This window comes from Eretmochelys imbricata, chromosome 4, assembly GCF_965152235.1.
Source record: "Eretmochelys imbricata isolate rEreImb1 chromosome 4, rEreImb1.hap1, whole genome shotgun sequence".
NCBI classification, from domain to species: domain Eukaryota; kingdom Metazoa; phylum Chordata; order Testudines; family Cheloniidae; genus Eretmochelys; species Eretmochelys imbricata.
The window spans coordinates 131457763-131469868 of NC_135575.1; the positions used below are offsets into that span (position 1 = coordinate 131457763).

The 12106-nt window shown below is 39.5% G+C and overlaps 1 protein-coding gene across 8 annotated transcripts in view; it reads right to left on the reverse strand.

Moving 5' to 3' along the window:
* Positions 1-12106, reverse strand: part of IMMT (inner membrane mitochondrial protein) — a 38103-nt gene that overhangs the window by 22322 nt on the left and 3675 nt on the right. For 5 of the 8 annotated variants that reach the window (XR_013346027.1, XR_013346025.1, XR_013346026.1 and 2 more), the window contains exons 2-6: positions 8041-8114; positions 7016-7205; positions 4094-4217; positions 3320-3457; positions 2132-2239 (exon numbers count right to left, since the gene is read on the reverse strand). Coding sequence is in view for 4 of the 8 variants with exons in the window: in XM_077815979.1 (XP_077672105.1) it covers positions 2132-2239; positions 3320-3457; positions 4094-4217; positions 7016-7205; positions 8041-8114 (634 nt within the window). In the remaining 4 variants the exon portion in view is untranslated. Of the gene's footprint in view, positions 1-2131; positions 2240-3319; positions 3458-4093; positions 4218-6152; positions 6232-7015; positions 7206-8040; positions 8115-12106 lie in introns of those variants that run through there. The other 3 variants (XM_077815982.1, XM_077815980.1, XM_077815981.1) reach the window with 3 other exon arrangements.

Here is a 12106-nt window from a genome sequence, read left to right on the forward strand (position 1 = left end):
AAAAATGCTGGGGCCATGCGGGTACCCGTAGCAGTGCCATTGACTTGAAGGTATATATTGTCCTCAAATGTGAAATAGTTGTGAGTGAGAACAAAGTCACAAAGTTCAACTACCAAGTTTGCCGTGACATTATTAGGGATACTGTTCCTGACGGCTTGTAGTCCATCTTTGTGAAGATTATGGATGTAGAAGCCCTCTACACCAACGTGGCTACGATGGTGTTTTCTGGAAGATCAAGGGATTGAAGTTTCCTCAGGAAGTCAGTGGTGTCTCGAAGGTAGCTGGGAGTGCTGGTAGCGTAGGGCCTGAGGAGAGAGTCTACATAGCCAGACAATCCTGCTGTCAGGGTGCCAATGCCTGAGATGATGGAGCATCCAGGATTTCCAGGTTTATGAATCTTGGGTAGCAGACAGAATATCCCATGTCAGGGTTCTAGGGGTGTGTCTGTGCAGATTTATTCCTGTGCTTTGTCAGGGAGTTTCTTGTGCAGATGGTGTAGTTTCTTTTGGTAACCCTCAGTGGAATCAGAGGGTAATGGCCTGTAGAATGTGGTGTTACAGAGCTGCCTAGCATTCTCTTGTTCATATTCTGACCTATCCATGACGACGACGGCAACTCCTGTGTCAGCCTTTTTTATTATGATGTCAGATTTCAGAGTAACAGTCGTGTTAGTCTGTATTCGCAAAAAGAAAAGGAGTACTTGTGGCACCTTAGAGACTAATCAATTTATTTGAGCATAAGCTTTCGTGAGCTACAGCTCACTTCATCGGATGCATGATGAAGTGATTTCATCACTAAAATCCTTTTAGGACCTGCCTCAAGTACTCAGCAGCCAGTTCATAGTATGCATCCGATGAAGTGAGCCGTAGCTCACGAAAGCTTATGCTCAAATAAATTGGTTAGTCTCTAAGGTGCCACAAGTACTCCTTTTCTTTTTTTCTGATGTCAGAGTAATTCCTGAGGCTGTAGATAGCACTGTGTTCTGCACAGCTGAGGTTATGGGTCAAATGATGATGCTTTTCCACAATTTCAGTCCATGCACGTTGGCAGAAGCACTCTATGTAGAAGTCCAGTCTGTTGTTTCGACCTTCAGGAGGAGTCCACGCAGAATCCTTCTTTTTGTGGTGTTGGTAGGAAGGTTTCTGTGGGTTAGTGTGCTGTTCAGAGGTGTGTTGGAAATATTCTTTGAGTCAGAGACATCAAAAGTAGGATTCTAGGTCACCACAGAACTGTATCATGTTTGCGTGGGTGGAGAGGCAGAAGGAGAGGCCCCAAGATAGGACAGATTCTTCTGCCGGGCTAAGAGTATAGCTGGATAGATTAATAATATTGTTGGGTGGGTTAAGGGAACCACTGTGTGGCCCCTTGTGGCATGTAGTAGTTTAGACAGTTTAGTGTCCTTTTTCCTTTGTAGAGAAGCAAAGTGCGTGTTGTAAATGGCTTGTCTAGTTTTTGTAAAGTCCAGCCACGAGTAAGTTTGTGTGGAAGGTTGATTTTTTATGAGAGTATCCAGTTTTGAGAGCTCATTCTTAATCCTTCCCTGTTTGCTGTATAGGAGGTTGATCAGGTGGTTCCACAGTTTCTTTGAGAGTGTGTGGCACAATCTCTCAGCATAGTCTATGTGGTATGTAGATTGTAATGGATTTTTTTACCTTCAGTCCTTTTGGTATGATGTCTGTCTGTTTGCATTTGGAAAGGAAGATGATGTATGTGGACTATGCTGCATCAAGGGCAAGCACAAAGGTTCTCACAAGCCCTAACACAAATTAAGCACTGAGTAAGATCCATTGTAATGGACTTTTCCCCTCTGAAGCAGTCTGCTCTCCAACACAGATCTCTAGTCATTCTTTCCCAGTGACCCAACACAAATCCCAGCATGGTTCATGCTGCCGTGCACTGCTAAGTCTGCTACAATAAGAATGCCACTTATTCTTACTAAGATAAGACAGGCAGAGGAACCAGACAAAAAGGGAACGGAAAGACTATGGAAGCAGTCTTGTATAAAGAAACACTGTAGCTGCTTCATAAATTATCATTTGTACACTACCATATATACATATGGCTATATTGTATATTTACAACAGCATGAATTCCTATCTATGACAACCAAATTATATCTTAATTTACATACATGAAATCTTCTCTTGTTCCTCTTTGTCTTGCTGTGCAAGACGGGCTGCAACTTCCTCTGGTGGCCGTTCTTTTATGGCAGGGGAGTCTCCACCCACACATTCCTCACCTAGGCACAGAGATGAAGAGGGAAAAACAAGACTAATGAAAAACCAAAATTAGTACCACGGTTACTTATCGTGGAGGGACCATTTCCTTTTGAGTCTAATTTGTATTGGCAGCATCACTACCATCATCCAGCAACCTCCTCAAACCTTGTATTTCCAGAGTTGCGAAGTTTAGCCTGAGCTCTCCTTGCAGTCAAAGATAACTGCACAGACACACATACTCAGACTTATCCCTACATTTCTGCCAGTTGAAAAGGATAAACTGAACAAAAAATTGAGATGGAAAGCAATGCTAAAACACAGCTGGGAAACTAAACATAGACTGTCATATGGTGAATAACCATTGCTTTCCATTTCCATTGCTTTGTTAACATGGTTGGGAAGTTCGGCCAAAGCAGTGAAAGGTTAGGAGGGAGGCTATAGAAAGATGGGATGATATAATTTCAATCAGCAGAGTTTAATTCTCCCACTGTTTAGGACCGTTCACTCTGCACTATTTTTCCCTGTCCCTAAAACACACAGTAAATGGACAATTGAAAAGTTATGGCCTAAATGGTTTTTGTACAGGAAGTCTGTGGAAGAGCGGAAATGAGAATTCAGATCTCCTGACTCCCAGCCCTATGCTGTAACCACAAGACCAAGTTGCCTCTTAATGCTCATGCTAACTCTGAAGTGTTTGTTTACCGTTGGCATATTGACTCTGAGACCTGTTAAATACAATACCAATAAAAATCTTATTTAGAAAAAAACGCTATTATTGCAAAGAAGCTATAGTTCTTCTGATCGGTTTGATACAGTGTGTTTTAAAGTTTCGTGATTGATGCTTCTTCGCTAAGGCCCTGGATACATAGCTTTCCTGAACTCTGGCCAAGAAATCACCAGATCGGAGGTTGAGTGGGATGTATACAGTTTCGATTTTCCGCACTAACCAAGCAGAAATCTTTTCACATTATCTAGGGTCTAATATGGCCCAATCCTGCAGTCCCTTTGCATGCAGGACATTCACAAGTTGGTAAGAGATCTGCATCCAGAAGGCATAAAGGATTGAGTCATTAGATCTGATTAATAAGTCATTTAAGCACCTGATACAGCAGGTTTGTGTTTCCCTTCATGGTGTCCTTGTACGTGATCTTTCTCACCTTTGTCATCCTGCATGCCTGGAGCTGGTATTGACAAAGCTTCACCTGTTGCAGAAATTATTTGAGCTACTTCTGAGCTTGCTGTAAACAAATAAAAAACAACAACATATACAGTACTATTTGTATAATTTCTGTGTATAACATAGTATAGACACCTGAATGTTGTTTATGTTGGCGAGAAAGAACATGCCACGTATAGAGTGTGAATAAGCCACCTTCTCCCACAAGGCAAAGATCATAAGTGGCCGACAACCAGACACTGCTTCCCACCCAGAATTTAACTGAAGGTAGGGCTGAAGGACAGGACACTCCCAACTTTTACAAACTGTGAATTGGCAGTTTGCCCACATTAAGCCCCTTGCAGTTACGAGAAACTTAGAAGACCTACGAGACAAGTATCCAAGATATTCTTATTGAATCCTGTGTACAAGTCTCACAGTCCAGTTAATTCAAGTCTTCAGCTGCATTAAAAAAAAAAAAAATCTAGTCACTGCAGTTTACATTAGCCTGCTGAAAAGTAATCAGAATGCAATCAGGAAGCACCCCACCACTGAAATAGAAAAGACCATTATCTCCTCGAGCAAATATCTTATCAATGATTACATAACACCAGTCTTCAAATAGTTTTATAATGTAATAAGACAATGAAAAGTGTACCAAAAATAACCCTTTTGTTCCTCTCCCCACATTAAATTTTACACCATTCTGGAAAGTTACCTCCTTTTTCTTCCACTAACGTTGAAGGAGCTTCTGTCTTACTCTTCTGCGGTCTGGTACTGGGATGTTTGGAGTCTTTCATTAACTCTTCTACAGAGGAGATTTTTAGTGGACCAGGTTGTATCTTGAAAATCATATATATATTTTTAAATCACCACATACTTTCAGTCATACAACGAATATTCAAAGAGTCACAGTTCTATTAGATTATAAACATTTCAGCATAGGACCTCTGTTTTTATATACTGTACAACACCATGCACATTGCTAGCACCTCAAAATAATAATTCCACCCACCAGGCAGTAGCAGATCAGATTACCTTAATAACCCCAAAATGCTATTAGAATGTAAAATGGCATTTCCATTAGCAATTTTCAAGATCAGAGACTTGACCATACAAGACCCTTTGCTATCAGTTTCATATTTTCCATGGTAAATTTAGAATTTCACACCCAATTTTTAATTTGAAAACAGCCTTCACAATTTTCAGTTCTTTCAAAATGAATTCATTAATTTGTGTAATTTAAGTATGAACAAAGTTTGACAAATGTAAGAATTTGAACAGATTGCCTTTATCAAGTACCAACCCATAACATTCAAGGTACCCCAAAGAGCTCTACAAAGCAATTAACTGTATTAATACAGATTGTGTACAGACTCCAGCTACACTATTCACACACTCACCAAATGGCTCACATGCAGCTTTGGAGACTGGGTTTCCACTACTTCCCAACGGAGACAACTACATAGTCTATAAGACCTCACGGACAAAGTTTCTTTCTGATATTCATTAGCCACTACCAACACATCCTCATACCATATTGAACAAGTCCTCTCCCTTATTGGCACTTATAGTCTTTATATGCTTGTAGACTGTGTCCTCCCTTACCTGTCACTCTGCCAAGCTATAAATAGGGAGTTCTTTTACATTTTTCTTCCGGGTTAATCCAGACTATGTCCACTTGGAAACAGAGTCAAAGGTCCTCGCTTGGAGGAATTTTCAATTTACTTTTATCACCCTGATTCAGAGCAAACTATCTTCAGGGAAACATATCTCCTGGCAGAAGAGGGCTGACAGAGAAACAGGACACGCTCTCTGATTTTTGGTCAGCATCATTCATTGATGTTCTGGATGTATTTAGGGAACTTTTGGCTATTACTACCAAACTTGACTCCTGTCCTTGTTGCACAATAAAAATCTAGAAAGGAGACACTGGGTCTGTACTGGTAGAAACTGTCACTCTCTTAGTGAGGGCAGGCATCAACAAAGTTTACATCAAACGCTTGCTCAAGAAACCATCATCTGACATTAAGATCTCACTAATCATCACCCAGTCCCTTTTCTGGATAGGCTACAAAAGTGGTGGTGATGGTGAAAAAACTATGGAAACTCCTGGAGTCTCAGATTTCCTAGATCCTAGGCAATCCACTTTCAGACCAGAATATAGTGGGGAAAAAACACTTGGTTCATTGGTAGATGATCTTGTGACAATGGATAACAGATGTAAAAGTCAAGCAGTCATGATTATTCTATCAGATGCTTTTGATACCATTGACCACAATATGTAATTGACATGGCTACAGACTGACAGGAATAGATGAATCCAATTTGAATGATTCTACTGATTTCTCTCTGACAGGACCCAGAAGTTAATATTGCATGTAGCCCAAAGGTTCACTCTGGTAGCGGGCTGCCTATTCTTTCACCCCCAATCCTCTCCTGTCCAGTGGGTAAGACAGATCACTAGAGAAGATAAAGCAATTTAGGCTACAATGCCTTTATTAGGCAGATGACACCAGCTTTGTTGTCTCCATTTCATCAAATGTGCACAAAGCAGTTAATAGGTTTAGTTAGCGTCTGGCTGGGATAGAGGGCTTGAATAAGGACAAATCGGCTGAGACTCAACTCCGATAAGAAACAACATTAGCTAAGATGGGGAACCAACTAAAACAACTGGGGTAAGTTATATTGTCCTGTTCCATTCAGAGAATATGCTAGTTTAACACCCCCCACACACAACTTAGGTCTGCAACCCTGGGGTCTTTCTGGATCCTCACCTGCTTCTGAAAGCTCAGATAGCAGCAGTGGCCAGGAACGCTTTTCATCATCTATGCCTGGCCAGGAGGCCTTTTCTTTCTGATAAAGTAAACGTGAAATTTCTAAAGTTAAATTCTTTAAAGTCAATAGGAACTAAGGGCACTCAGCACCTTCCCAGATCAGGATCGCAGAAAGGGTCTCTCCTGCCGTCTGCAACATGATGCCAATGACCTTTTCCAATATGACCTTTATTGCAATACAACAACCAACATGGTGTTGTCTACCACTCTTAACTTTAAAGATTTCAAAGTTTATCTGTTCCCCAAGATGCATGACCTTAAAGTGATTCAGCCTGGACAAATGTATTTCCTGCTCATATTTCTTAACCTCACTACATCCCTATACAGTACTATTCCTTCCAACATAATATGAGATGCAAATTTCATCAGTGTGCCGTTTCCCCCTTTTCCAGGTCATTAATGACCAAACATAATACCTATCCATTTTAGACCTCTCCACTCAAATAAGTAAAAATGGCAAGATTTTACAATCCATGAATCACAATCCATTTGAGACTGTGAAACCATATTAAAACCAATAGGAAGCAGTGCACAAGGACAACAGAACACAGCAGGTGAAGTCAGTCAAAAGGTAATTGGTAAGTCAGCATCACACAATGTCTGAAATATGAAAGGATTTTTATCGTGTATCTATTAAATCTCTCTCTTTCTTTAAAAAAAGCAGAAATACACATTGACTTTCTAATTACAGTCATGCTGAATTCACAGTTCTGGCCTCTCATGTATATTGAATCAAAAGTATTTAGAATTTGAGAAACAGAGCAAAAGTTTCCTTTATAAAAAAAATTTACGTGAAAACTTACCGGTTTTTTTGGCGTTGGCACATTATAAGGGGCAGGACCAAGTGCCATTTCAAAGAGTTTATCCGAGTATGGGAGGGTCTTCTCTACGTTCTCTCGGAAACGTGGATCATAATTAGCATACAGAACAGTTCCACCAACTCCTCCGCCAACAAACAAGACACTTGCCCCAATAATTTTGCCTGCAGAAACACTAGAGAAAAGAAATAAGGCTGAGAAAGCTTTTATGTACGTCAAACCAGTAGGATAGCAAACTAACAATCTCGGGGAGGAACACCAAATTGATGTTATAGATCTGAAAGCCATCCTTTTTAAAATGAAGGCCCACAACTATTCATCACAACCATTCCAATATATCTAGGCAAACCTAAATACACATATCAACTAGCTGAATAACTTCAACTTAAAATTTTCTAGTTACTGCAACTTTCTGAGCCACACAAAGCCTGATATATTGATATTAAGCACAAGGGATGGACAAGCGTTACAAGCGTTTGTGAGAAACTAATGAAGAACAGCACAACCAATTAATTTGGTTTAACATGCCATAGGGCAACCAGAGACCTTTGGGGCAGGAACTTTCTATGGAGTCTAACTCCACTGACCGCGAATATACTTTAAGGGCCAGCCTTTCAAGAAACCTCTGTACCTGCAAATGGGGCCAATTTTCTGAAGAGTTCAGTCTGTTTTCAATCGCATCTGCATGACTCCTCCTTCAGCACTACCAAGTCCCTCAGTACCACACTGGGGCATTGGTTCCAGACTAACACAGAAGCAAGAATGCCACCAACTAACATTGTCTGCAAAAACCCACTTTCTCTATGGTGGTTTCCCATCCAAGTGATGACCATTTGGCAGCTTGAAATCTGATGCAATCACACAAGAAACCATTGCTGCACACCATAAACATATACTGGCAACAAATGTGTAATTGCAAATCCCATGTAAATGAAAATGACAACCAAACTCACTCTTGATGAATCAGATAGGTTAAAGTACCAATACCACTTACAAAACTCAGTACATACCCAGACTGTCCTGATGTAGCATATCTGCGGCACAGTTGTAATGGACGGAGTGAATATTTACCACATAGGCAGTTCTAAGAAGAAAACACAAGAATAAAGTGATGCATATAATTTAAAACATTTTTTAAATTTTCTGCATTTCAACTAATTCCATTTATCCACAAAATAGTCAATCACTACCTCTTACATATATTCTGATAAATAGATAGAAGAGGAACAGCTGATATCAAAACAGTGATACTAGATTCTGTTTCTCCATAATTAATTATTGGGCAGTTTCCCCAAACAATAGATTCCACTCAGAAATGGTAAAGAACAACAACAAAAAAGTCATTTCGAAGCATCTTCCCTGCATTACTAACATCATTTTACATTATTAAAACCAAAGCTATTTTCAACAAAACAAAAAAAATCTAAATTTACTTTCCCATTTACGCTGCCTGTTTAGGTTTTGCACTTAATTCAGCTTAGACCATGCAACTGGACTACACTTTGGGGTGCTCATACACTGTAATTCATCAGTGACTGAGAGACAAATACTGACGGAATATTTAACGGTTTTCTTTTTCCTGTCTTAACAGACACTTGGTTCAGATTTCAAAAAGACTATTGTGAACATCATGAATTAGCTATGCTAAAATGTCCAGCTTCCATTTCTGTGGAATATTAAGATTGACAGAAAAGACTGGCTAACCCACTCCAATCCAGTAGCAGGGGAAGTCTCTCCCTACTAATGATTCTAGCAAAAGACAGGGGTATGAATTTCTGATGGAATAGTACAGGACTCCTGGGAAACAAATACACAAACCACAAAGAGAACTTTCCCCACAGTTAAGCATTTTAGGCGGCAGATAAATTTTGTAATCGAAAGGAGCTGGTTAAAAAGACAAAGGAAGATAAATTGCTATTTTGGACATTATGCTTTGAAATAAATAAAAGGTAGAGCAGATCCTATAGCCCTGTTTCCATATTTATTCAAACAGTATACAGAATTAAAGCAGTAACACAATACACTGAATTCTTATTTCTTATTCTTTCCAGAACTGTAGCCAAAAAACTTTTAACTGCCAACAGAAACAGGAGTGCTCAGTGACAGGAAATGCGTGTTTCTTACCCTTGCAAAGCTGGTTTACAAAACTATCCAGTTGTGGGCAGCAGTAAGGTTTTTTTTTGGTTCACAATGGGGCAATGAGGAAGCCAAATACAGAAATCAGATAAAACCTATTAGAGTCAATCCCTGAAAATGCAAACTAAAATTTGTTATTTCTTTTAAATTAAAATCTTTTAAAGTATAACTTTTATTGCTTCTGACTCAAAGTTAGCGGCTCTTTACCACACCCTTTACTAAGTATGAAGAAATGTGTTTATTCACATAAGATTTGTACTCTGCTATTTGCATTCCTTAATCTTAGGAACATGGTTCTTGTCATAGCACTACTACAAGAGAGAATTGGGACTGCTTTTTACTCCTTCTGAAAAAATTGTTTCTACTATGAGTCGCTATTATGAATCTACCATTCAGTTTCCATTCAAACCCTATTTCCGATCTTCTTCTAGGTTTCCCAACACAAACTTCTTTCAGCCTGAAGTTTCTCATGCTTAATTTGAAATCAGAGCAGAATTTGTTGAAAACAAAATTGGTGTTAATGAGATATACTATTCTTAAATTACTGGACTTTGGAAAATTAACTTTCTAGAATTCCAGATTCTTTTGTCCATTCATAACTTCATGGCAAGTGCACAAATTTCATACTAGTTTTATGCAGTAAGCCTCACTGGTATCTTATATATCAACGGTCAAATTCTTTAATGCTGGAAACTCAGTCAGATAACCCAACAGGGATTATAAAATCTATCAGATGCCCATCAGGAATTATTACCCCTCTAAACACCATGCTGACAGAGTTTAACTGCTTTGAGTGCCACTGGCTATGCTGGGGGAGCCTTAAACCCCTAGAGTGCAGAAACATGGGTCCCAGAGCAGTTACTGGCTCAGTGGTCTATGGATCTTAACTTCTGTTCTCCTGTCTAGCACAACTGATTTAATGCAAGTCACACGAGAACAGCAGCAGACATGTTTGAGTTGTACAAGCATGAAAAAAATTCTCTTACCACTGCTACTTGAAAAAGTAAAAGAAAGAAAGGTAATGATTTTTTAAAAGTAAGAATATACTGCCTTTCACATTAGTAGGATAGTACAATAAAGACAGAAATCTGTAGAATAGATATTTACAGTTAATTTCCCAGACCAACTTTAGTTTTGTCCCCACATTCTCACCTACCTGACTTACAAGCCACAGATCCCATCACTTTCTGTGCTTTCTTTTTCTGAAGTGAGCTGAAACCCCCATGCAACTTCCCCAACCACAGGCCAGTAACCTGACATTCTTCCAATCCACCTATCGAATACCAGTGGCTTGATTTATAATATTTATAATGCTAGAAGTCTGCATGGTACTTTACAGAAATAAAAATTCAATACAGGCCTCAAGAGCTCACAACCTAAATCAAACACACCAAATTAAGATAAATGACAAAGAAAGGGAGGGACAAACATTAAGAGAACGTGAGCTGTATTACATTTCAAATGAAGCTGTTAAGTTCTCTTTTTGGAGTCTTACCCCAGTCTCACTACAGGGACGGAATAACACAGGAGTGGAGGTCACCAGTGGGCACTCAGGCTACAGAGGTGGGATGACAAAGGATTTGAAGAAGGAGACTGAGGATGGTACCTTAAGAGGGAGTTTTTGCCAGGTGTAGGGGGCACAATGAAAAAAGGCACAATGCAGAGAGTGGAAGGAGGAAAACAAGGACCAGTTAGGTATGAACAGTTGGTACAGCACAGCGGAGCCAAAGATTCCAACTTTCACAATGTGCTTGTCTGATATGACTGCAGATACCATTGTTCCCACTTCATCTTTCAATATGGATCAAATACCCCGTCCTCTAGACAGGCCAGACACTAGTGACAAGATTTGATTATATATATATATATATATATATATATATACATACATACACACACACACACACACACACACACCCACCCCAGTTCTTATATTTACGTAGGAAATATTTTAGGAATCGTGTGAGAGGGAACGACTTGTTTCTCTTTTTTGTGCACCAATGGAAGCACTAGCTTAGACCAGTCATCACTGCTCAGAGCAGTTCTAGGTGACAGAGTGGTAAAAATGCTGGCAGCCACAGTATGCTACCACTTCCACAGTAGCAAAATGGAGGGAGAATTTGATAAAATCTCAGGGAATACAAGGCCTTTGTAACCATCCTTTTAAAATGCAGCAGTGCACAGAGGGTTGCTAGCAGTTTGGCACATCTGCGGACCTTAAGAAGTTTTGTAAGCACAGGGTGGCCTGTGTGTCGTTTTCCATTTCCTATCCACTTTTTCTTCTACAGATAAGAACGGTAGGAGTTACCCAGAGGTGTTAATACTCTTTTGTCCATTTCAATTATTTTACCTACATTTATTTCAAGCCTAGTTTAGCAATTCATAAAATCACTAGCTAATGCATCATCCCAATATTTCTTTTTTGTGTAATTACTGGAAATATAACTACTTACAAGGAACACGGACCTAACTACTGATAGTGGAAAGTATCAGAGGATTTAATTACTTCATATGTTTGTTGCTATGTCCTGCATAAAGAACAACAAGCAATTATTTCTGAGTTTAGAAGCCAAGGTAGCAGAAATCCCTTTTGATGAAGAGTCAAGCTGACAGCACAGATCCCTAGTGGCAAGGACACTGTAGAAGCATTCTACTTCCTTCTCCTACTGAAGTGCCATCTGTGTGCTACTTATTCCATCTGACATTTTAATTTCCACTTACCCGTTTCTTGGTTTTTTTAATCTTGGCATTCCACCTTCTAAAAGAGCCATTTTGCAATAGAAGTACTATTTGCCATACATTTCATAAAGAGGAGCTGAGTGAATTTTGAGCTTGAGAAAAGTGCCAGAAAATCAGCTTTATAGGCAACAACAGTGCTCAGGTCTCAATAGACTGCCAACAATAAGGAAGTGTCTGCACGAGCATAGTACTGCATTTTAA